This window comes from Schistocerca piceifrons, chromosome 3 (assembly GCF_021461385.2).
Source record: "Schistocerca piceifrons isolate TAMUIC-IGC-003096 chromosome 3, iqSchPice1.1, whole genome shotgun sequence".
Classification (NCBI taxonomy): domain Eukaryota; kingdom Metazoa; phylum Arthropoda; class Insecta; order Orthoptera; family Acrididae; genus Schistocerca; species Schistocerca piceifrons.
This window is the reverse complement of record NC_060140.1, coordinates 295,645,853-295,672,880: the sequence shown is the minus strand read 5'-3', so window position 1 is coordinate 295,672,880 and position 27,028 is coordinate 295,645,853. Positions and strand designations below refer to the sequence as shown.

At 41.3% G+C, this 27,028-nt stretch overlaps 1 protein-coding gene across 1 annotated transcript in view; it reads left to right on the top strand.

Annotated features, from left to right (window-relative positions):
* LOC124788496 (unconventional myosin ID) overlaps window positions 1–27,028 on the top strand; it is a 157,127-nt gene that overhangs the window by 47,008 nt on the left and 83,091 nt on the right. The window contains exons 2-5 of the mRNA XM_047255766.1: window positions 13,207–13,313; window positions 14,966–15,161; window positions 15,243–15,462; window positions 18,477–18,692. Of these exons, the coding sequence (XP_047111722.1) occupies window positions 13,207–13,313; window positions 14,966–15,161; window positions 15,243–15,462; window positions 18,477–18,692 (739 nt within the window). The remainder of the gene's footprint in view (window positions 1–13,206; window positions 13,314–14,965; window positions 15,162–15,242; window positions 15,463–18,476; window positions 18,693–27,028) is intronic.

Genomic DNA, 27,028 nt, shown 5'->3' with positions numbered 1-27,028 from the left:
TCATTTTTTTCGACGTGTGCAGAAGGGTTGCAAAGAGCACTGCACCGATATTGGTACCTTCATTCTGGCTTTTGGAGTGGATACCCTCCCAGAGAAGGTCAAAGTTATATGCTACAGATGTGACATGAAGCCATACATCCCTCCCCATATGCGGTGCTTTCGGTGCTTGCGTTTTGCGCATATGTCTTCCTGCTGTACGGCATACCCTTTGTGTGGTGACTATGCCCAGCCAGTCCATGAGTGAAGGCCCCCCCGTGTTAGCCACCTGTTTGTGTCAACTCCCCCTCCCTCTCCCTCTTTCTTACTCCAGCCCCATCATACTCTTCCCTCCACCCTGCCATTCCCATGACCTCCCATCAGGGAGCCGCACCCTCTCCCCGGCTGAAGAAGTGCCCCCTTCTTCGGCATCAGCCGGTCGTTGGGCTCCCTCCCAGGACCCCTCTCCCTGGCGTCTCTCAGGCCAGAAGACTCTCACCACCCGTACAATCTGTGTGCCCCGAGGTCGCGCCAGCCGCTATGACAAGCGGTTCTAGGCGCTTCAATCTGGAACCACGCTGCTGCTGTGGTCACAGGTTCGAATCCTGCCTCGGGCATGAATGTGTGTGATGTCTTTAGGGTAGTTAGGTTTAAGTAGTTCTAAGTCTAGGGGACTGATGACCTCAGATGTTAAGTCCCATAGTGCTTAGAGCCATTTGAACCATTTTGAACCCGAGGTCGCCCGCTCTCTTTCGGTTCCCGGTCTTGCAGAAGCCTGTACTCTGCCTGTGCCCTGCCCTCCTCCATCTCAGAAAGAGAAGAAGAAGAAGAAGAAGAAGAAGAAGAAACATAAATCCCATGACAAGGTGCCCCTGGTGCCCCTGAAGGTGCTATCTCCCCCCTCACAACCTGAGTCTGACATCTTATTTATGGTTGTCACCGCAACCTTGTCAGTGACAACTACTGACCAAGTGACCTGACCTCCTCCTCGGCTTCTCCATGTCTACCTTGAAATCGTGCCACACGATCATCCAGTGGAACTGCAATGAATACTATCGTCACCTACAGGAAATGCAACATCTTGTCTCCTCTTATTCTGCATTCTGTCTCATTCTTCAAGAAACGCATTTCCGTGATGACCACTCTCCAACTTTACGTAGTTATCGGGCGTTCTGTCGGGAAACCATGCTGACCCCGGGATAGCATCTGGTGAGGTCTGCACTTTGGTCCACTCTGATGTCATTAGTGACTGGATCCCCCTACATACCACCTTGGAAATGATAGCGTTTAGAGTGCAAATGACTCTGGCAATCACCATTTGCAATGTCTATCTCCCTGCAGGTAGGCCACTTGCTTATGTTGCACTATCTACCTTAATCCAGCAAGTCCTGCCCCCATTCTCCTCCTTGGCGACTTCAGTGCCCACCATCCACTGTGGGAGAGTGTCACTTCAATGGGTAGGGGTATCCTATTCGACCAAATTATCATGGACCTCGATTAGTGCTCCTCAACAATGGTTCTCCTACCCACTTCAGTGCCACTCATGGCACCTTCTCTGCTATCGATCTCATGATCTCCTCCCCTGCGCTCATGGGTTCCATTCATTGGTCATCCCACAATGACCTTTGTGCCAGTGACGACTTTCTAGTGATACTATCGTTTCCCTGCTGCCACCAGGGGCATTCTGCAGGGCCAATTGGCCTTTATACATGTCTGCTGTCCACTTTGACACCTTCCTCTTGAATTCCATTGATGTGGTCATGCAAGGCATCTCTGCTGCTCTTCTTCATGCTGCTGGCACTGCTGTCCCTCTATCCACAGGGCCCCCTCACCTTCGGCTGGAGCCATGGTGGACCTAGGACATCACAGTCGCTGCCCAGGACCGCCGACGAGCGCTGCGGTGATTCAAGCGACACCCTTCCCAGACCAACCTCCGTGCTAAGGCTTGTTACTTTATTAAGCGGAGTGAAAACGAATGCTGGGAGCTCTATGTTTCCTCCCTGGGGACGTATGCCTCTTCATCACAGGTTTGGTCAAAGCTCCGTAGCATTCTGAACTGCCAGCAACAGTCAACTGTCCAGGGTCTGAACCTCCAAGGTGCTCTGTGCACTGATCTATTGGTCCTTGGAGAAAACCTTGTGACACACTTTGTGATGGCATTATCGTCCGCTTCCTATCCTCCTACCTTTCTCCAGCAGAAACGCAGAGTTGAACAGACCCCCTCTCCCCTCCATTTCATCCCACACCATGTTGAGCCCTATAATGCACCTCTCACTGAATGGGAATTGGTGCAGGCTCTTAGCTCTTCATGAGACATAGCCACAGGCCCGGATTCCATTCACAATCAGATGATCCAACACTTGGACGTTCCCCCGAAGCAACAGCTCCTCAGGGTCTTCAACCACATCTGGCTCACAAGTGCTTTTCTGTCACAATGGCAAGACAGTATAGTTATCCCCATCCTTGAACCTGGGAAAAACCCAACGTCTCTTGACAGCTGCCGCCCCATTAGCCTTACGAATGCACTTTGTATGTAAACTGCTCGAAAGGATGGTCAGCTTCAGATTATGTTGGGTACTCGAATCTCAGGGCCTTTTGTCACCGTATCAGTGTGGCTTCCGGGCAGGGTGATCTCCAACTGACCATTTATTCTGATTGGAATCAGCCATCTGACAGGCTTTTACTCACTGCCAGCACCGTGTCGGAGTTTTCTTTGATCTACATAAGGAGTATGACATGGCTTGGTGCCATCACATTTTAGTTACCCTCCATGTGTGGGGCTTCCGTGGTCCTCTTCCGATTTTTATCCATGAGTTTTTATCTTACCAGCTCTGCCGGGTTCAAGTTCGCACTTCCCTCAGTGCCCCTCAGATTCAGGAGAATGGTATCCCACTGGATTCTGTGCTAAGTGTCACACTCTTCCTCATTGCCATCAATGGGCTTGTGACTTCTGTTGGGCCTCTGGTTACCCTGGTGTTGTATGTTGATGATTTTTGCATCTGGTGCAGTTCCCACTGTGTAGCATCTGCTGAGCGCCAGCTCCAAGGCGCCATCCAATGGGCCTCTGCGAGGGCCACCACCCATGGCTTCCAGTTTTTTCCCTCCAAAACGCGGGTTATGCATTTTTGCTGTCGACCCATGATCCAAAATTTTATTAAGGCAACCAGCTCCTTGATGTAGCAAATCCCATTTCTTTGGCCTTATTTTTGGTAACAAGCTGACATGGCTGTCCAACATGTGCCACCTAAAGACTACATGCATGTGGAAGCTTAATGCTCTCCACCTCCTGGCCCACACATCGTGGGGTGCAGACCGCTCCACTCTTCTACATCTTTACCATGCTGTGGTCTTGTCCAGACTGGGTTATAGTAGTCAGGTTTATGGCTCAGCAGTTCCTCTCACTTTGAAACTTGTTGACCCTGTCCATCATTGTGGGGTGCATCTGGCTACTGGTGCCTTTCGCACTAGTCCTGTTGATAGTCTCCTCACGTGAGCAGGATTCCCCCTCTACACATCCGACAGAGCCAACTCCTTGTCTTGTACGCAATTGCCATACGCCAATTCCCTGACCATTCTATGTATCTATGTACCCTGTGCTCTTCGCCAATGAGTAATGTCTCCCTCCTAACACCCGCCCATGGGTAGGATTGCCGGTTGACATATATCTCACTACCCTCTGTTGGGATCTCCATCTGCACTCACTAGACTGCACCCCATGTCTTTCCTCCCATAACCCCCCCCCCCCCCCCCCCCCTCTTGGATGGTGCCTAGACCAAGGATTAGGACTGATCTATTCCGGGGTCCTAAGGTCTCTTTTGCTCCTATGGTTTACCAGTGTCTTGTATGTGCCATCCTTGCAGGGTGCCACCATCTTTTACACTGATGGTTCTGTGACTACTGATAAGGTGGGATATGCTTTCACATCTCCTACTGGCTTTGAGCACCATTCGTTGCCAGGATCATGTAGTGTGTTCACAGAAGAGCTTCTAGCCATTCACAGGGCCCTCCTTTTTTTCTCAGACCTCCTTTCACGGTGTTTTAATTTTTTCCAACTCCATGAGCAGACTGTTGATCAATGCTACTCTCGTCACTATTTGGTCTCTGCTATCCGTGACCTTCTCTCTGCCCATGAGCGTGCCGCCTGTCCAGTCGTCTTTCTCCGGGTCCCAAGTCATGTGGGCATCCCAAGGAATGAATTGGCTGACCATTTGGCTAGAGAAGCAGATACTTGACCTCCATTTTCTTTCATGATTCCATCTGTGGATATGCAGATCTATGTTAAATCTCTCTTTGCCCAACAGTGGAATGCCATCTGGAGTGCTACTGCTCATAATAATAAACTCTGCACAATCAAGGAGTCAACTGCAGTTTGGCGCCCTTCTTTCCACTCCTCTCATATGGAGTCCACTGTTTTATGCCATTTACGCATTGTTCATACCTGGCTCACCCACTGTTTCCTCCTACGTTACGACCCACCCCCACAATGTGGTTGTGGTGCCAGACTGACGATATCTCACATATTGGTGGCATGTCCCCTTCTTTTGGTCCTTCATGTTAAGTATAGTCTCCCTGCTCCCTTAAATTTAATATTAGCAGACGATCCACGGATGGTTGGCCTGGTCCTCGGTTTCCTCCGTGAAAGTGGTTTTTATTTCCAAATACAAAGTTCTCCTGTAGTTTTGGACCAGGGGCGGGTTGGTTGTGGTTGGGACTTCTTTTGGAGTCTTCGCAGTCTGTACCCCATGACCACCCCCCCACCCCCCCTTTTTTTCCAGTTTTTAGATTTGGTCTCAGCTTTTATGCTTGTACTGTGTGTGTTTCATGTTCATTATGTTATAATTTGTCTCCCCTGACCGAATCCATCCACTTTTAGCAGACCCTCTTTCTTCTGTAACTCACTTTGGAATTGCGGTACTGATGAGCTCGCCGTTTGGTCCCATACCCCTCTCAATCAATCAATCAGTCAATTATTAAGCCTCTCCCAGTGCCTTGGATGACCACCTCTTGGCTCTCCCACTGGGAGGAGATTATTTTAACTTGGCTGCATATTGGGCACTGTCTTTTTACCCATCGTCATTTGCTATGTGGCCCTATCCACCACATCGTACACATTGCACCCACATTTTAACTCTCTGTCACTTCCTGATGGAATGCCCTTCTTTTAACCATTTGCTCCAAATTGGGTTTGCTGTCTGATTTATCAGCTGGTTTAGTAAATGACATGTGGGCTATCGACTGGATTTTACTTTTTATGTGCTGCAGCAATATGGCGAAGGCCATTTAATTTTTAGCTTTGGACCTCCATTTCTGTATGGTGTCTTTTTTAGCACTTTTTTCACACGCGTGTTTTTAGCTGTCTTCTGTTCTGTCAGTTTGGGCTGACGAATAGTCGTTTAACTCCTCTTTTTGTTGGTGTTCTATAGTTTTGACTTGGGCGTGTATGACCCCAGTTGTTTTTTGCACCCTAAAGCAAAACAAAGCAAACTAAATACTTCCCTCCAGTACTGGTGAGCCCTTGATGTCTCAAAATCCATGACTTATTAAACTGATAGTTCAGTATTTTCACATGTCACCACCTTCTTTCTTTGGAAATGGAATTATTATATTCTTCTTGAAGTCTGAGGGTATTTCATCTGCCTCATACATCTTGCACACCAGATGGAAGAGTTATATCATAGCTGGCTCTTTCAAGGCTATCAGTAGTTCTGATGGAATATCATCTTCTCTTGGGGCCTCCTTTCGACTTAGATCTTTCAGTGCTCTGTCAAACTCTTCACACAGTACCATGTCTCCCAACTAGTCTGCATGTATGTCCTCTTCCATTTCCATTATATTGCCCTCAAGTACATCTCCCTTCTCCAGACCCTCTATATACTTCTTCCATATCTCTGCTTTCCCTTCTTTGCTTGGAACTGCTTTTCCATCTGAGCTCATGATATTCATACAGGTGTTGTTGTTGTTGTTGTTTTTTTTTTTTTTTTTTTTTTTAAAGGTATCTTTAATTGTCGTGTAGGTGGTATCTGTCTTTCCCCTAATGATATGTGCTTCTCTTACATTTGTTCCTCTAGCCATTCTTGCTTAATCAATTAGCACTTCTTGTCAATCTCATTTTTTAGACATTTGTATTCCCTTTTGCCTACTTTGTGTTCTGCATTTTTCTATTTTTTCCTTTCATCAATTAAAATCAATATCTCTTGTGTTGCGCAAGAATTTCTACTAGCCCTCATCTTTTTACCCACTTGATCCTCTGCTGGCGTCACTATTTCATCTACTTATCCGCTGCTGTATTCCTTTCCCCTGTTCTAGTCAACTGTAGCCTAATGCTCCCTCTGAACCTCTCAACAACCTTTAGTTCTTTCAGCTTATCCAGTTCTCATCTCCTTATTTCCTGGTCTTTTTCAGTATCTTCAGTTTTAATCCAAAGTTCATAACCAGTAAATTGTCGTCAGAGCGCACATCTGCCCCTGTAAATGTCTTACAATTTAAATTCTGGTTCTGAAATCTCCATCTTACTATTATGTAATCAATCTGAAACGTTCCAGTGTCTCCAAGTCTCTGTCACATATACAGTTTTATTTCATGATTCTTAAACCAAGTGTTAGCTCCAAGTCCATAGTTACCTACTATTCTTCCCTGTCTTCCTTTTCCTACTATCAAATTCCAGTTCCCCACCCCAATCAAATTTTTGTCTCCTTGAACTATGTGAATAATTTCTTTTATCTCATCATAAATTTCTTCAACATCTTCATCATCTGCAGAGTTATTTTGGATGTAAACTTGTAATTCCATGGTAGGCATACTTCGTATCTGTCTTGACTACGATAATGCATTGACTATGCTGCTCATAGTAGGTTACCCATGTTCCTAATTTCTTATTCGTTATTAAACCCAGGCTTGCATTATCCCTGTTTGACTCCGTATTTATAACCCTGTATTCAACTGACCAGAAGTCCTGTTCCTTCTGCAACACACCTGCCCAATTAAGGGATCTAACATTCCTTGCTCGAATCCATAGAATGACAGTTTTGTTTCTCCTAATGATGGCATCCTCCTGAGTAGTCCCCACCCGAAGATCCAAAAGGGGGACGAAATTCCAGAATATTTTACCCAAGAAGATGCCATCATCATGTAAATTAAGTTGTATTATTTATAAATTTATACATATGTCAATTTTAGAATGTGTAATAAACTGCAACTATGGTTTGTGATAGTCCAAACATATGGTGTTATGCAGAATAAAATCTATTAAACCCAAATGTTGGTGGAGTTTCTCAGTTTCATAATTGGGGGGGGGGGGGGGGGGGGGGGGCACACCTGTTGAAACATACATTGGAATAACTTTAGTGACTTGTCTGTGCAATTGAGGATATTGCTCTTGGTGTGAATTTTAGAAGAGTCTTGTAAATTCCACGATTGGACAAACAAGTCATGGAGCTGGGTACTGCTCTGTATGTCTATCAGCTCAAGTTGATGGTAAATGAGGCAGTACATCAGCAACAAAAAGCAAGAACTGTCTGACAAATAAATCAAAATCAGTCTTCAGTTTCCAAAGTCTTGGAATCTTTCAGAGAATTCGTGATGAGATGCTTCAATTATTGAAACGTAATCAGTCATGTCCACAAATGACTGCCTTTAGTTCCCTGAAATTTTCCAGGTTGTGAACTTGAAGCTCATTTTTCCATAGCATTAACTTCTGTTTGACAATATTAATCTTGTTTGCCATGGCTGTCACCAAATAATTCTATCCTTGCATTAAAAGACTTGGTGAAATTAAATAACGGGTGAGGGTGACCATAAAAGATATTGTCGCTGCTCTGTTTACGATTAACTCAAGTTTTTTCCCCATACTGTCTTTGTGGCTGTTGTTATAGTGATGTTGTAGTGAATGTTTTCCCAGCTCATAATAGTGTGATGGAATGTGAAGCACTTCATGTGATGTCTGAACTATAGAAAAAGCAAAGCAATTCCCATTTAACATTGAATGATGTGGCCTCTCCACTTTTTTTTTTTGGACAAGTGCATAGACCTGTGGTATTCTTAATGCAGAACATAAATATTGTTTAGCAGTTGGTATTGTTAGCAAATCTTGGCAAGCCAACCAGCTCGCACTAGCGATGTTCGGCAGCAGACTTCATTTTCCTGTTCCTCCTCACCCCTCAGCCCCACATGCACCCAGAGTGCTAGGCAGAAGCACTCATGGAACACTGTTTGGCCAGGCCTTGTCTAAGCTTTTAATGACCTTCAGAGACATGTCAACAGACGAACAGTCCACACAAGCCTTCACTTTTCCATTCTCAAGCTTAACTGAAGTGCACCAAGAGTTCTGGTTTATATTTACCTCCTTTTCCCCTGGTCAGAAGGATACCTACAAATAGGTTTCCTGGGGATAAAACAACACTACATGTGCCAGTTATGGAGTGTTGCAATTATTTTGGATCAATTTATTTTCACTGAAAGTGTACCTTACCAACTTTACCCACTTGTGGGACTCCCCTCTAGAGCAGTAAACCGTGCTTTAATGGAGTCTGATACATAGACATTTAATGACAAGACTTCCCTTTTCATTTTGGCAATGGAAAGAGAGAGAGAGACTTCAGAATTATTCTCATTACTGGGGTACAGTTCATTTACACCACATCATTCTGTCACAGATCATCTCACAAAGTAAGAAACCATAACTCTGAGTGCAGAGTGACAATTTCGTACTGGAAAACCATATCCCAGTTGAGTTTGACTGCACCATATGTAAAAATTTAATTTAATTAGGTTCATGGAGACTGTATTCTGCTAAGCAACTATCTTATTTCTCAATTAATTAACATGCTCACAGAAGTTGTGCTTTTCACGTAGGAAAGCACTTAAAAAATTAATGACATGCTAATAGAAGATCACAAAGTGTAAGTCCACGATATAACTGTTACTGTTGACACTTGAAAGAAATGAATAACTACTTGATTTGTGCGTGTGTGTGATATATATACTTGAATATCCCCGCCTGCACAAAGTATTCCAATTGCAATGCCCAGGAATATAAAACACAGAATCTGAATCTGGCATGCAATCCACAGTACTTTTCTTTTGCAGATTCATAACCCTTGGTGGAGCGTATGCTGGGATGGTTCCTTGGGAAGGACAAGGCCAATTTCCTTCCCACTGTGCTTTTGATCAGTCTCCAACCTTAATCTATTTTTCCTTCCTTCCTTCTGAATAAAATTTGGATCCATCATTGCATTCTTGTATCCAAGGAACAACCAAAGCCATCAACAAATATTTGAGATAGTTCACCGAAGAGAGTGGACTGAAAGATAATGACTGCTGGTTTTTGGAATTCTCATGAATTAATCATATCTGCGTAAATACAAAAACAAAATTATGCCACATTGTATCATATTTAATGGGAGTTTATTGGGGAAAAAAAAAGAAAACAAGATTAGCATCCAAGCATATTGTTTTCACCTGGAAAGTACACTATGTCACATATCAGCATTTGCAATGGCAAAGATTCATCACTTGGGACCTGAAATTGTGTTCCAACTTATACTTGATAGCAGATTTATTCTCTTCCCTAACTTGAATATTTGAACTGATTGAAAGAAAACTTTATCAAACAAGAAGAGATATGCCATTATAATGCAGAAATCTCAGTTGCTTGTAATCCTTTTCTCGATGGCGTTGAAAATTTTGGAATCTCGCCAGGTGATGTTTATAAACTGAAAGCAGATCACCTCATTTCAGCTAACACGTTTCATCCCTGCTTCCAGGTTTGATTTTTATTATTTCAAAATTTTACTGTAGCATGGGAAGTGTAGGGAATGTCCCTTAACCAGGTACATGTGGCGTCCACTGTCGAATTCTACCTTATGCGTCTCTTGTGAGAGTGGATCACATTGGGGGGGGGGGGGGGGGGGGGAAGAAAGAAAAACACTATGTCGGAACAGGCCATTATGTTCCAATAGTGCCGACTGGCTGCCGTGTCATCCGCAGCCCAAGGGGAATCGCAGCATGCGGATATGGAGGGGCACTGGTCAGCTGGTCTGCATACTGCTCTCCCGGCCGTTTTGTCAGTTTACAAGACCAGAGCTGCTCCTTCTCAATCAAGTAGCTCCTCAGTTTGGCTCACAAGGGCTGAGTGCACCCCGCTTGCCAACAGCGCTCGGCAGACCGGATGGTCACCCATCCAAGTTCTAGCCCTGACTGACAGTGCTTAATCTTTGGTGATCTGACGGGAACTGATGTTACCACCACGGCAGAGCTGTTGGCATTAGGTGCATGTAACATAATACAATAGCCAATCCATTGTGGTGGGGCTGAGAAAGGGAAAGGGGGGGTTGGTTCTTATCAAGTTCCTGCATTATTACAGGCCTCTTAACAATGCAGGGAACACACTGTTGGTGCCAGAGCTGGTAACTCCTCATGCGTGCCAAGGCATGTTTGACTGTTGAGTCTGCAGCATGAGACCTCCCAGTTGGAGTAGGAGGCACTACGGCAGGTGATTTGAAGTGAAGTGAGTCAGACTTCCTCAATCTGGTGGTGGCAAAATCTCTGCAGTCTCACTGAAGAGAGTAGACTGTTTCATCACTGAAAGGTATGACACTAAGTTTTTCTCTTTTTGGCTACACAATGGGAGGAAAGTAGATTCAAAAGAAATAGTGAGAAGAACTACCCTCAGAAACTACTTTGTACCTAAACTAATGGCAAGTCCTTTTTGACCTAAAACTGTCAATATTTGTCGAGCATATTGAGGTTAAATTTGGAGATTTAATATCAATCAGTATAATGCAAACCAACTGTTGCCTCGTTAAAAGCAATCTCAAGTCAGTCATTCCTCTCCTGTGAATATTTATGTCACCATCACTCCTTACAAAAGCTTCAACAATCCCTGTTTCCTTCACGACATCATATTGCAGATGAACTGCACACAAAGCTGGAATAATGTCATATACAATGTAGCTGAGAGATAACAGAATGATTACTGCTGCTTTTGTTTTGACTTTCAAAGAGAATGTATTACCTGAAAAAGTAAAACTAATTATCTATCGCTGCAGTGGGAAGCCAATTGTGAAGTAGTACATGACGTATTCAGCCATCAGTGTCTCGATCTGTGGCTCTAGCCTCCTCCCTTTTTACTTCAACAAGCATGTATTAAGACATCTGGGAGAGTGATCTTTTCGTGATTGTCATTTCCCTTCAGCACCGACACCCGACTGACCACCTACCCTAATGGGGTCTCAAGAAAGCTTAGTGGCATGTTTCATTGTTGGCGCATCATCAGGTGCTACCCCACAAGGCAATATTGATGACGTGCTGCAAGATACAACTACCCAATATAAAAACAGTGGCAGTAATGATCCCCCTTTCTTCTGTAACATATCATCTGAAATCAGTCACATGGTGGACACAAGAAATCATCAAGACCATCAGATAACACAGCTGTGTGCCCCAACAACGTAAGCGTCACCTATCAGTAGGAAACGCTATTGCTTCTAAAGGGCTGAGCTCAGCCACATTAGCTCATAAAATACCAGGAATATTCTTATATCACTACTATAGGGACGTATATCTCTTCTTTACAGATTTGTGTCAAGTTGCATTGTATCTACATCCACCAATTAGCAACCAGTGTTCATGCTAACATCTTAGATGAAAATTTCTGTAGTGACTATACTGTTATTGCAGAATGCCTTATGGTACACTTCACTCGAGTATTTGCGTCTACCAGTTATCCTTCCCCTTTCCATATACACAAAAGCCAGGCGGAGAATTACAACCTGTCTTCACTACATGACATCTAGAACCATATAATCCCTCTTTCAGTGAATGAGAACTCCTCAGGACTTTGGCCCTTGGGCACAATACTGCATCAGGAACTGATAGAATCTACTACCAAATACTACTACATCTAACTGTGGATTGCCCACACCACATTTTTGCGGTCTTTAATTGTGTCTGGATTGAGGATGAGATCCCAAATCAGCTGAGAGAAAGTGTAATTGTTCCCGACTTGAAACAGAGTAAAAACTCATATAAGATGGACACCTGTAGACCAATCAGTCTCAGGAACTAGCAGATGAGGGACAGCCTCCAGCAACTCTGTTGGTCTCTTGAGATGAGCCTTTCGTGCAACTCCAATTGTGGCTTTCAAAAGGGAAAGTTCACAACTGACCGCTTATTTCTTCTGGAGTTGGCTAAGGATGATTTTTGTTCTTCTCCAACACCTCATTACTGTCTTCTTTGACAAAAGGAAGTCCTGTGACACCCGCTGACATTACCATATCCACACTGTACTGTATAAGCGGAGTTTGAGGCACTCATCGTGATCCTTACTGGAATTTTTTCTGGCTGGACTGAGATCAAAACATGCAGTAAACCTGCTATTCGAAGTGAAAAAAGGAGAAGTTGAACAATAACCTTGCAAGAGCTATGGCACCTATGGTCTTGCTGTCATTATGTGCAGATGATATTTACATGTACTGCAGATTTTTAGCCATGAGTGTTGCTGAACACCTCCTTTGGGGTGCCATAAAGAATGCACAGTCCTGAGCTCTGACCCATGGCTTCCAATTTTCCACCACCAAAATGTGTATATGTATTTCTGCTGATGTACAACTGTGCAGCCATGTCCAGAACTTTCCCTTCATAATGAACTGCTCAACAGGGCAGATTCATCCCACTATGTGGAACTTTTATTTGAAACCTAGATGATGCCACTGCTATATATTTGCCAGCTTAAAAATAAGTGTCATTTGAAAATCAGCACTCTCCGCAGCTTTGTTAACGCTTCCTGTGGTGTGGAGCCCTCAACCTCATGCATGTTTAGAAAGTTCTTGTCCTCTCTCAACTGTATTACAGGAGTCTGACTTATGGATTAGTGGCCACATTGTCATGGATTTGGTTCTGCAAAATGATTTCATTTTCAATTAGATTGAGTGTTGTTACATATATGTGAATGAAACTGTACGTAGTAAATTACTGGCAGCGTAAAAAGGTGTACAGAATTTAGATGTTTGAGTGGTTCCTTCCTTAACAGTAAATTTTTAGAGTAAAGTTGTGATAGATTATAAAGAGAACACTATGAACAAGTTTTTCAGATTGTCCAGGTGAGAGAAACATTAACAGGTACTTTCTGAATTATTCTTAAAAATATGTCTAATCTAGTTATGTTAATATACTTAGTTTTAACTGGGATCCACACAAATCATTTTCTAATTTTTTTCCTTCATTTTTTCCCAGATTTCAAGGTGGAAAGATATACAGCTATATAGGAGAAGTGTGCATTTCTGTCAATCCATACCGAACTATGAATATTTATGGGCAAGAATATATCACTCAGTATAAAGGTTTGTTTCATTATGGTTTAGAAGTAGCATTGTTCAAATGCTTCATTCCACAGTTTTTAATGGAGTGAGAGCAATTTAACTATAGGATTCACAAATGGAGGTGGATGAAAAGCTCTGTACATCAGGTATGACACACAACTCTGACTGTGCTCTGAGCACTAACAAAGGAATTATTAATCATTCCTCATAAATTTATTGCAAATTGTTGTGGCTTCTGTTGTTCGTAAGTGACAAATACTACACAATTAGGTGTGAGACATAATTTACAGAATACATGTTTACTTCAAGTATGAGGCAGATAACACCATTCTAATTACAGATGTTACTATCTCTCAGGAGCACACTGTAGAAGCTCCACACACTTGCCAAAACAGTCATTAAAAATTTACAGTGGTGCATTTAGTAACCCTGCACCTCTCTGCACAGCTTGCCTTCATTTGTGACTCATAATATAGTGTAAAGTTGTAATCAATTGTTAATTGTTCTGCTTGCTAACATAGTCAGTATTTTCACAGTACTATTTTTGGGTTAAGTTTTTTAGGGCAGTCACAAGTTGTAATCAGTATGTTTTTGGGTTAATTGGTGAGTGATGGTTTGACAGTTTATTAATGTTTTGTAGGGTCAAGTGGCACAACAGACAATGAAGTTATTTTTTTCAAACTATTTCTGTTTAATTTGTTATATTTACTTTTTTTAGGAAAACATTAGTCTGATTTTTCATGGTATGAGTGCTTTAGCTTTCAGATCTTTTAGATGCAGCATTGAAGTAGGTGGTGATAAAAACTGACAAAGCCAATAATACTGACTGCCTATATTTGTACCAAAGTCTTCCACTTCTTTTCTTGACTGCAGTTCAACTATCAAGTAATTTGCTTTATAATAAAGTCCCTAAGGAAAATAAAATAAGCCATATAGTAAAGAGGAGGCTTAGGAAAGAGAAAAGGATGGGAGTGCGTTAGTTTATTGAAGTCCACCTAAGGTACTGGAGTATGACAATACCAGAATTATTAGGATTCGAACTTGATTGATAAACTAAATACTGCTAAAGTGAGACACAAAAATCTGCCTGAAGAAAATGTTTAAATATGGCTGCCTGTAAAGAAAGACACATTGTCTACATCAAATTTATGTCATTTGGATTATGGTTTTGAGCACTGTTAAAAGTCCTCTTCAGATCCTAAACCTGAATCTTCACTCTGCTTACAAGCTGTACTTCATAGTAATTGGATGCTGGGTATGAGGATGACCTGTAACAGAGATCAGAATTGGTAATCCAAATAAACATAAAAAAGATCTAGACAGTATCTGTTTTTCTTCATCGTATTAAAAGTGGCAATGTTGCCCTCAGACATAAAATCTTTTATTGTGTTGTCCTTATGTTATTTCTTTACAGAGGACAACATTACTGGTGTGAAAAACATGAGAGTACCTGTAGTAGACTAATAGTAACCAGTAGTAGCATAAGTGAGAACTATTTTAATTAGTAATTCACAACTAATTAAAACCATGCAAAAAATGAAGTGAAATATGAGTGCAGTGACATATGCTTTACTAGGTCTTTTGGAATTACCAGTTCTACTTAAGATAATAAAGAATGTCTGTAATACATAATCTATGTTGTTTTTAATGAGTGTTTGTGATTTTTATTGTAGGAAGAGAATTCTTTGAAAATCCACCCCATATATTTGCAATAGCAGATGCAGCTCATAAAGAAATGAAGCAACAGGGACGTGATACGTGTATAGTTATTAGTGGTGAGTCAGGAAGTGGAAAGACAGAAGCCTCAAAAATAATAATGAAGTATATAGCTGCAGTGACCAATTTAGGTGGTCGGCAGGAAGTTGAGAGGTATACTATATTGGTATATTGTATCTGGTCAATAACTAGAAATGTCAGTGAACAGTATATTATATCCTGTTTTGTTTACAGAGTGAAAAATGTTCTTCTCCAGTCAAATGCAATTCTTGAAGCATTTGGAAATGCAAAAACGAATAGGAATGACAATTCCTCCAGGTTTGGAAAGTACATGGACATAAACTTTGATTTCAAAGGAGATCCAGTGGGAGGCCACATTAATAATTACTTATTAGAAAAGTCAAGAGTAATTTTACAACAGAAAGGAGAAAGAAATTTTCATAGTTTTTACCAGGTAATTCAAGGTGATCGTAACTGTATGTTAATATATTAACACTGTTGATATGATAATGCAGATGGTCTACTGTTTAATGGCAGCAATATTATATATTGCTACCACAGAGTCATTGTGATATATACAGAGTGTTTAAGTGAAACTTCAGCTGAAATCAGTATGGCAGTATCACATTAATGCATAGGATGCCAGATTGTCCGTGTTATCTAATCACCTACTTAAAAATGTCGGAAAGCTGTTAAAGATAGAGATGTCCATTGACATATTTCTGAGATAAAACAAATGGGTGTATTGAGAAGTCCAACTATCTCTGACTGTAATCATGTCACACTTGATGTGACACTTGCATTTATGGGTGTTGGCCACTTGCTTTTATGGGTGTTGGCAGGCACTATAAGAGATTGTGTGCTTAGTGTTCTCGGTCTTAACTATCCCCCCCCCCCCCTCTGGTATTTCCCCCCCCCCCCTCTACAAATAATAATGTTTCATTTCTCAAGAATAGCTTTTCCATGCACTCTATACCCCAAAAATTGGCCTTTAACCTATAGCAGAAGATATAAGACACTACCATGCATTCACTCCTATCCTACCAAAAAAATTATATAATTTCCAATACTCAAGAAAAATTAGAAGTATGATTAGCATTAGGGTACACTTGTAGTAGCATGTGTTATTTATACCTCGATCAAAGTAACAAATTGACACTCGAGCATGGAAGGGCAGCGTGCACAATATGGCTGCAGCAGCAGCAGCAGCAGTCAGTTCTGTTGCAATTTCGCAACTAGTTTTAGACATTCTGTCTCATAAAATAAACATGCCACACAGAGAAACAATGCAACAACAGAAACAGATCACATTACTATGTCACTGGCCTAAAGTGTTGTCTGCAGCTGTCTATGATAAGTAGCACTTGATTCAACAGAACAATACGACAAGTTGAAGAGAACAATAGGCATGATCAAGCTTGTGCCCCACTTGGTTGTAGCTGTCATTTAAACAAATAGCTGTGAATCATTTTGTTTTCCTAATCAAGTATAGTCATGAAAAGTGAAGATGTGGCATTTGACATACTTTTCCCAGTATATGATAATTTTTTAGGAACACTCTTTGTTGGTTTATAACATGTGGAAACATTCTGTAATGGTATCTTTCTGTTCAAATTATAAAAATCATGACTGGCAAAATGTACAGATAAATGCAACATCCCAAGTGAATATTGTGTCACTGTTGTAGAGCTCAAAATGATTAACTGTATGGAGGTTACTGTATACTGTAGAGCTTATTACTGCAAAAGGAATAGTCTGATGAGAGGATCATATCATTGAAACACACAATGAAAACAGTGAGCTGAAGAAAGTGATTGCCCCCCTCCTAACTTTTGATTCATCATCTGTGCTGATGATGCAAGCCTTGTCATGTGTTCCTGATTTCATGCTGTATTTTAAATGCCATTGTTTCATTCTATAATGAGCAGGCAGTACACTGCAAATGCAATAAGATAGATCAACTGTCAAATGCCCACTTCCACAAATTTGTGTGTGTTTTTTGAGCACTGTAAAGCATGGAGTTGCAAATTGACTGTGTTCTGAGACACATATAGAAAGTTTCAAGGTTGAAGAGTAGGCACATCTGCTGAGGGGAATAAAGTTTAGAAATTATTACTTTTGCGGTAGCCTAAAGTTTGCTAGGTAGTTTTGTACCTCTGTAAATATATTGAACAATTTGTGTAGGAAAGTACACATGGGGCACAGTGGAGTTCCAATGAAGTCTGTGTCTTGAACTTTATTTGAAAGTATAAGAATGCCAAAGTAGTTGTAAGCTAGTGTAGGCTGGCCAGGGTGGCCGAGCGGTTCTAGGCGCTACAGTCTGGAACCGCGCGACCGCTACGGTCGCAGGTTCGAATCCTGCCTCGGGCATGGATGTGTGTGATGTCCTTAGGTTAGTTAGGTTTAAGTAGTTCTAAGTTCTAGGGGACTGATGACCTCAGATGTTAAGTCCCATAGTGCTCAGAGCCATTTGAACCAAGCTAGTGTAATCAATCCAGTAATATCCAGTGCAAAATCCAAATACACAAGCAGTGTCGTTTTCAGAAGACAGTTGTGGTATGAAGTTTTAAGCTTCATATAAGGCAACAATCTGACTGGTATGGTAAATAGGTATTTAACTAGACTGTCTCCACCCATTTTGTGCACTTGTTGTGATTCTAGTAGGCATAATGGGTTCTCTCCTAATGGATCATCATGTGTAGAGTACCTTTGCTCCCCACAGAATTCATATCGGTATTACTGTCAGACAGTACCCCCTTTAACCGGCAATAAAACTGATAATGTTGGTGGGTATGGCCTGGCCCATGCAGTAGAGGGAGGAGAGGTGCTAATATCTCTGCCAAGAGATCATGGATAGAGAGCAGCTCAATAGGCCAGAGGATATTGGGCCTATTGCTCTGTGTATTGGTTCTCCCAAGGATCTCAGTAATTGTGTACTCCAGGTCGCTTGTTTTGACTTAGAATTTTCAGTGCTCTGTCAAGTTATTCTCACAATATCACAGAGCTCCCATGTCATCTTCATCATCTTATACAGCTGCTTCCCCTTTCTTCAGGGTTTCTTTAATTTTCCTGCGGATGGAATCTATATTTCCTGTAGTCATGCATGATTCTGCAGTTTTGTGTTTTACTTCTGGTTGCTTTATTTTCTGCATTGTTATATTTTCTCCTTCCGCCAGTTAAATTTGCTCTCTCAACAAGTGACAGAAAGATCCCAGCATCAATTGAAGATTGAACCCCTTTACATTTAGATAGATAATCGGTTACTTACCTAATGAATCACTGAGAACTGTGTAACATTCTGAAGCAATGACATACCAATTTATTATCTGTTTGCATCTAATTGAATTATTGTATGAAAATCTGTCATATTAATTTTGATTAATAACTGCATACACTAGGATCTCTGAAAGTGAGCTGTCATTTTGCCTACATTATTTAATCTCAGTATGGTTGTTCTTTTTTTCACAGTTGCTTGGAGGTGCAAGTGAACCAGAGCTTAAGGAATTCCAGCTCAGTCGTGACCCCGGAAACTATTTTTACACTCGACAAGGAAATGCTTCAAAAGTAGAGGCAATCAGTGATAGGTCAGATTACAAAGCAACTGTTGGAGCGTTCAAAACATTGGGGTTTTCCAGTGCTGAAACAGATACAGTCTGGAAAATTGTGGCAGCAATTCTTCATTTGGTAAGAAAGTGGCATTTGTCTTCGTTTACAGAGCTTTTTGCTGTTTGTTGATGCTTAGTGTTGAGCCAATAATTGCATATATTTTTTTATTTGTATAGTGTTGTAATTATTTGCATCATACATTTGACTTTTTATTGTTTATGGAAGGGAGAAGATGGTCCAAGAGGTATCTTTGTGCTGATATAAGCATTTCATTGTCTGTGTGTAATTTAGTTAATGATTAGTTCACATTCTGTTCTGTCATCATAAAAGGATTCCCATGGAAAAATGTCTCCAGGACAACAGTCCTCTGTGCTGAATAATGAAAACTTTATGCAAATTTTTTCTTAAGTCAGCATGTGTGAGCTTACACTATCACAGAGTAATCCATTCAATGTCTGCATCTCAAGGATACCTGGGAATGATCTGACCATTGGCTTATGAATCCAAAGTGCTGAGTAATGCTGCTGCTATTTTTCCATTGCAACAAACATCGACGTTCTAGACGGTATGACAAAAAAATGATAGCTTTTATGGTTCTTGGGCATTGTGTCATATATGTTGTGAAAACTGCTCATTTTCATGAGACAGCTGCTTGTCATCTTCAGGTGCTTACTGGCTTATTGCTGTTGTGGCTCACTAGAAAAGTGCAGGTGCCAAGGATCAGGACTGTAATGTAATCGTAAATGAATCGTAGAGGATGTCCACATTCCTAGCCACATGGCACAGAAACAAGTTGTGGTCTTCGCATGTCGGTGAGGGAAAACAGGTGCAAGTTGCAGGCCCAGTGGATGTAAGGATCTTTGATTCTCCATAGTTCATGATGAGCCACAACAGCAATCCATTGGTAAGCAGCTGCCTCATGGAAATACTGTGCTGTTGTAACTACATTTTATGATGCGATGCCCATGCAGTTGTTATGCCGGTAAAGCCTCAAAAAAAGGAGGAAGGGATGCGAGCTAGTAGTTAAGGTAGGCTTAGCATCCTATCATGAAATCTGTAAAAGAGCAAGGAGCAGCCATTCACATTGGTCTAGGAATGGTGGAACAAAATTGTTAGAACATAGTGCTTGTAGGAGTGGAGGGTTTACACTTACTAACACATTTTATTCCATATACACTGGATAGACAAATGGTGAACAAGAAGTACAGAATCACACAGTCCAAGGATAATCCATGTCTGAGGTGGTTGCTGTTGTCACAGGGCAGGTAGTGTAATATGTGGATCATATGGAACACCAACGAGAACTGCTCTTCCCGGCGGAGCACACGCTTGTATCAGGCGGGTCGGCCACTGGCTTCTACGAAGTGGTGCAGCTATTGTTTTGATGGCATGGCTTCATTCCGGCATTTGTCTTGTGGTGGCCTCCCGCAGCTTGCAGCCCAGTCAGCGGTGCAGGCAGCAAGTATGGATCAGTTTCAGACAGTTGTCTGACAGTAGAGCATCAAATTTAGGAAGGGAGATTGTACCAGCATATGTTACAGGGGTAATGGGTTCCCTGAATGAGACAGTATGTTGTGGTGATTTGTTGTTGTTGCACTACTACTACTACTTCTAATTCTACTTCTTCTTCTTCTTGGTGCCGAAATATTATAGTAATTACACAGTAACTTTGGCAACGGCCTTGCCACAGTGGATACACCGGTTCCCGTGAGATCACTGAAGTTAAGCACTGTCGGGCGTGGTCGGCACTTCGATGGGTGACCGTCCAGGCCACCATGCTCCGCTGCCATTTTTCGGGGTGCACTCAGCCTCGTGATGCCAATTGAGGAGCTACTCGACTGAATAGTAGCGGCTTCGGTCAAGAATACCATCATAACGACCGGGAGAGCGGTGTGCTGACCCCACGCCCCTCCTATCCGCATCCTCCACTCAGGATGACACAGTGGTCGGATGGTCCCGGTAGGCCACTAGTGACCTGAAGGAGTGGAAAGAAAAAACAAAAAAAACAATAACTTTAGAACAAACCAAGAAATACACATGCATGGTCTTCCAGACTATAGATAAATTGTAGTGTTGTGAAATTAAAACTTATGGAACAGAGAAATTCTTACATTGCTTTGGAAAATTTCATTGATCTAAAAAGTCGTGTGGCCTGAACGAGCAATTACCAGACACAGGTTGTATATGACCCAGAACAACCAGGAGATCTGGGGAAAACCTGGGAATTTTTTCATCTGGGAGAAAACCGGGAAAATTCCGCGGATTTTTTAGAATTCTGGGAATTTTTCAGTGTTTTAGTTTTCTGTTAAATTTTTGTAATTTTGACTGGTAAGAACTGATGCTCTAACAAAGGATATTACTGTATCCCGCTACTGCAGAATAACACTTCAACAATAAAACATAAACGAGGGAAAAACACGAAAATAATTTGCGAAGGAAATGTGCCATATACAACAGTACAACAACGACACACAGTGCTCATGCAAGCGTGTGCCAACAGCAGAATGTGTCAAAGGCTTTAGGAGGACTATGCAATGCTTCATAACAACAAATTGCCTCCAATGAGAATGTAGTCACAACTGTTTACATTAGATTCGTTTTAGCAGTTACGAGTGGGCTCCTGCGCGTGCGCAGTTGAGTCGCATTTGAGCAGTAGATTCTCCTGCTTCTGACTACAGGAATGTGGCTGTTGGCTGTGCAAGCAGTCACAGCAAGCAGCTAGATGCTACCAGAAAAAAGCTTGTTTCACAAAGCGCTTGGCATCCAGTGCAGAATAGTCTATCGATTATTCATATGATTTTGAAATGCATCCCTGTTGGTTTTTGAACACATTTTGAGTTGATTTCTGAATGAATCATAAGTTGATTTTTGAATGCGTGCATAGTGTATGTGATGTCTCTGTCAGGAGAATCCTTGTCGCATCTAGAAATAAACTTTTTGCTGACACAATAGGACAGGCGTATATGAGCTGAGCGGAGTAAAGCCGAACGGATGAATACCAAATGCCATCTGATGTGGTTGATTGGGTTTGCAAATGGTCAGCATTGTTATAATTACTAGTGAAATCCATAGATTCAGACTACCAGAATGGAAATAAACAACTAACAGGAATAAAAGGTGAGAAACATCACGTTTATCTTCTCGGTGTATCCAAGAAAATGAAATTTGACCGAAAATTTTTGGCCAGATCGCTACACTAGTAAGGGCCAGTTGTACTCTATTCTGGAAGTACAGTTGTACAGTCCCTTGTACACTTAAGCTCTATTCTGGAAGTAATGTGGAAAATGTGTTGTACGAACACGTAACAACACCTAACAGGAGAATAATCGCGTCATATCTAAACTGGTGATTCTGGCAGGGTTAGTGAAGTTAATCGGCAAACAACTTTTGACAATGGCAGGAATAGCTACAGAATTGGTCATGACAAGATTGTTTGTTGGAATGAGGAAGAAGAAGAAACGGGGGCATCACACAAGTTATGGAAGAATAAGACGATTCCAAATTCATATAAAAATTTCACAATACTACTGTTCGATCTCGTGCTTGAGAAACCGGTGTGTATGAATGAAATGTGAAACTATTCCCTAACATAAAGCTTTTTGCTTGTAGTAGGCCTAATAGGCATTTGATATTGGTACTTACTGAATTATATTTGGTCGTGTTATAAAAATGACCATTTGTGCCAAAGCAGTCTTGTTAATTTCATGTGTGTTACAAAATTGCTGCAATATTAGAAAGGCCTATTTTGTTTTATCTGGCAGACAGTGACAAAATAGACGTAAGCAGATTGAGAAACCACACCAGTCTTTGGTATTATTATTAGATAACGACATTTTGATTTTTCATGTAGCAAAATGTTTGACGAACTTTGATGAGGTAATCGATCCTTTTGCAGAAAGGAAAACACACCATGTAAAACTGTAGCAAGATTAGAGAGGAAAAAAAAAATGCTAGGAGCTAAGGATTGAAGAAATGTGTACTTTCTTGCTTGTCTATTGTCTTTATTGGTTTTATGTATCCTATATTTAATTTTATGCCACAGAAAACAGCAAGTTGTTAGCTAATAGGCAATAAAGAGTGCAAATTTTCTGAAGAGTTCTTGTTGTTCTCCCGATTACAAATAATCCCATTCCCTTTTAATTCAGAGTTTTTTTGAAAAAAGAGGGGCAGGCTTTCAAACCGGCGGACTGGAAGCAGGAAAGGCACCACAGGACATTTCAGTTTAGATTGTCCTGAATATAGCTTGATGGCATCCATTACAAAATATACACGTTTCAATATCACAGAGCGAGATACAGTGACGTGCGATAGAAGACTGCTGTCTGAAGAGGCATGGCACTGCACTTTGGCACACTTAAGACTAAACAATATGTCTTACATTTCCTCGAACACACATGTTTTATGTTTCAGACTTTTCAGGAAGATGTGCGCTACAAGATGAACATATTTTTGAAAATACAATTTCTTTTAGTATTGATCCAGTTAGCAAATATCGTAGATCCGGGGCTAATGCACAGAGCAGTCTGTTATAGAGGGTAGTCTCCACGTGACCCGTGTTTACATTTAATGATTTTGCTGTGTCTTCTTCGTTTACTCTCACACCAAATGAAAACAATATGGATATCTGTGGCTGGGCGCTATCAAGTGAATTAAAATACATTCACGTAATTATGGAAGGCTAAAATATGTTATTAGCTTCAGATATTATATTATTTACAGCTTTCTGACAGTCAAGAAAATTAATTACCATGGAGGAACTAACCAAATGGGATAGAAATTGGTAGATACGATACACATGTACAGAGAAACAAATGATTATAGTTACAGAAAAACTGGGTGATTTATTCAAGAGAAAGAGCTACACAGATTGAGCAAGTTAGTAACATGTTGGCCCACCTCTGCAAGCAATTATTTGGCTTAGCATTGATTGATAGAGTTGTTGAATGTGCTCCTGAAGCATATCATGCCAAATTCTGCCCAGTTGGTGCATTATATTGTCAAAATCCTGAGATAGTTGGAGGGCCCCACCCATAATTCTCCAAACATTCACAACCTGAGAGGGATACGGTGACCTTGGTGGCCAAGGTAGGGTTTGACAAGCTTAAAGACAAGCAGTAGAAACTACTGGGTGTAGGCCGGCTTTATCTTGCTGAAGTGTAAGCCCAGGGTGACTTGCCATGAAGGGCAACAAATTGGGGCATAAAATATTGTCAGCATACCACTGTGCTGTAAGGGTGCCACTTATGGCAACTAAAGGGGTTCTACTGTGAAAACAAATGGCATGCCAGAACATCATTTCTCTTTGTCAGGCTGTATGGCAGATGGCAGTCAGGTTACTATCCCACTACTGTCTGGGGCACCTCCAGACAAGTCTTCAGTCAGGATTCTCATTGAGTGGAGTAGAACTGTCTTCAGTGATGAGTCCCACTTCAGACTGAGCCACAATGACCAGCAAAGATGTGTGTGGAGACACCCTGTATAGAAGTGGGATACCAACCTTATTGTCACTTGCTACATGGCCCATCAACTGTGAGTGATGGTCTGAGATGCCATGAAAAGCAGGACCCTTTTGGTTGTTACGGATGACACCCTTACAGCACACGTTGACATACTTCATGCCCCTTTTTGTTGCCTTTCATGGCAGGGGCCTAGTCTTACATTTCAGCAAGATAATGCCCACCTGCACACAGCAAGAATTTCTCCTGTTTGTCTTCATGCTTGGCAAACCCTACTTTGGCCAGGTCACTGGATATCTCCCCAGTTGAGAATTTTTGGACAGTTGTGGGTGGGGGCCCTCCAACCAGCTCAGGATTCTGATCCTCTAAAGTGTCACTTGGACAAAATTCAACACGATATCCCTCAGGAGGACATCAAAAAACTCTATCAATCAGTGCCAAGCCAATTAACTGCTTGCAGAGGTGGACCAACATGTTATTGACTTGCTCAATTTGTGTAGCTCTTTCTCTTGAGTCATCCAATTTTTCTGAAATTGTAATAATTTTTTTGTGTGAACGGGCACATCACATCTGCCAATTTCCGTCCAATTCAGATGGTTCCTTCATGTTTCTTTTTTTGTGTTGGAGTGTATGTTGTGCACAAGAATGAATAGTTTTATCATGATTGACTCACTGAAGGATCTCCACAATTTTGAGGGAATGCCATCTATTCCAGGGACCTAATATTGGTGATCTAGGTCTTTGATTGCTTTATCATTTTTTTTCACAGTATCATATCTATCATCTCATCTTCATCTACTTCTTCTTGATATTCATACAGATGATTCTCTTTTCTCCACAGGTCTCTCTAATTCTTCTGTAGATGGTATCTATCTTTCCCCTAGTCATGCACACTTCTACAGCCTTGCTTTTCTTCTCTAGTCATTCATACTTAGCTATTTTGAATTTTTGTAAGTCTCATTTTAGAGATGTCTGTATACCCTTTTGCCTGTTTCACTTTTACAATTTCTCCTTTTATCAATGAAATTCAATATCACTTGCATTATCTGAGAATTTCTACCAGACTTTGTATTTTTGATCCTCTGTTGCCTTGATTATTTCATCTCTCAAAGTTACTAATTTGTCTTCTGTTGTATACCTTTCCCTTGTTTCAGTCAAGCATTGCCTAATGGTCCATCTGAAATGCTCAACCACCTCTGGTTCTCTCCATGCATGCAGTTCCCATTATCTTAATTCTCCACCTTTTTGCAATTTATTCAGTTTTAATGTGCAATTCATAACTAGGGGTCCACATCTGCCTCTGCAAATGTCTTACAGCTTAAAATCTGTAACCAGTCTGAACACTTCCAGTGTCTGCAGCTCTTTTCCACATATACAACGTACATACATAATTATGTATGCACTATGGTGGTGAATTTGTGAATGTGTGGCATATCACTCAAAATGCTGAAGTACCGTAGAGAATGAATATGGATAATTCTTGAATGTAACAATTACATCAATTTAAAAGTCAGTTCATCTAATTGATATCTAAGAACTAAAATGCAACAAACTGTATTCTTTCTCCTCTTGCTCATTGTTTAGTTAATATACAGGGTGTCCATAAAGTCCATTTACAACTTCAGAATTTTATTACAACGACAGTTGTTGAAATATTTTAACAACATTTCTTTTATTGTAATCAGTGTTTATAAAAGTTTTTTTGACAGTGTTTGATAGACCTCTGTATGGGTGCCTTTAGTTGCACGAAGCACATCAAGATGGTACTCAACCTCTTGCCATGTTCACTGTAGCATACTGTCATCAATGGTGGCAATGGCATTACGAATCCTTTGCTTCAAGTCAGCAATGTCCCATATCTGTGTTTGATACACAATATCTTTTACATACCCCCATAAAAAAGTCCAAGGGAGTGATATCTGGTGAACGCAGTGGCCAAGGAATTGGCCCATCCCTCCCGATCCATCTGCCTGGAAATGTTTCATTGAGGAACCGATGAATGTGCAGTCCCCAATGTGGTGGTGCGCCGTCTTACTGGAAAATGATTGTTGGTTGTAAGTCAATCAGTTGTGGTGCTACATATTCGGTCAGAAGGTCGAAGCAAATATCTGCAATAATTGTTGACTTGTTGAAGAAAATGGACCAATTATTCGGTTGCACATGATTCCACACCACACATTGACTTTTGGACTAGTCCGGTGAAGCTCCCTAGTCACATCGGTGTTCAGATCCCCAGATTCTCACATTGTGTCTGTTTAATGTCTCAGAAACATGAAAAGTTGCCTCATCACTGAAACAAACTTGCTTGAGGAATGCTTCATCCTCTGAAAGGCGTTCCAGCATGTTAAGTGCAAACTCTGTCCATTTTGGCTTGTCATTTGGCTCAAGTGTCTGTAACAGTCGCACTTTGTAAGTGTACAACTGTAAGTTCTTGTGGAGGACCTTATGCACAGTTGAATGTGGTGGTTGCAACTGTCTGAGAGCAGTGCGGATGGACTTCGTAGGTGAATGAGTGAAGACGTTTAAAACGCGATTGATGTTTTCTTCGGATGTTCTTGGTCACACACTCCTCCCTTTATCCAACACTGCCCCTATCTCCATAAATGTTTTGTGCCATGTATGGGTTGGAGGGTGCAATGGTGGATCTCTTCCACACTTTCTTCTGAAGTTTTGTTGAGTCTGAACATCTGTTTTTGTCTCAATAAACCAGGACACACATTGTGCCTTGTGTTGAGGAGTTGCCATTTCATAGATGTTTAGTTCCTTCCATCAACAGAGTATCTGAAACACAAAATTTTAGTATATATAAAAACTTTAGTAAACAGTGATTACAATAAAAGAAACTTTGTTAAAATATTTCAACAACTGCCGTTTTAATAAAATTTTGAAGTTGTAAAGGAACTTATGGACACCCTGTATTTCTTTTCTTGTTCATGAGGGCTTTTCTACGCAGTCATA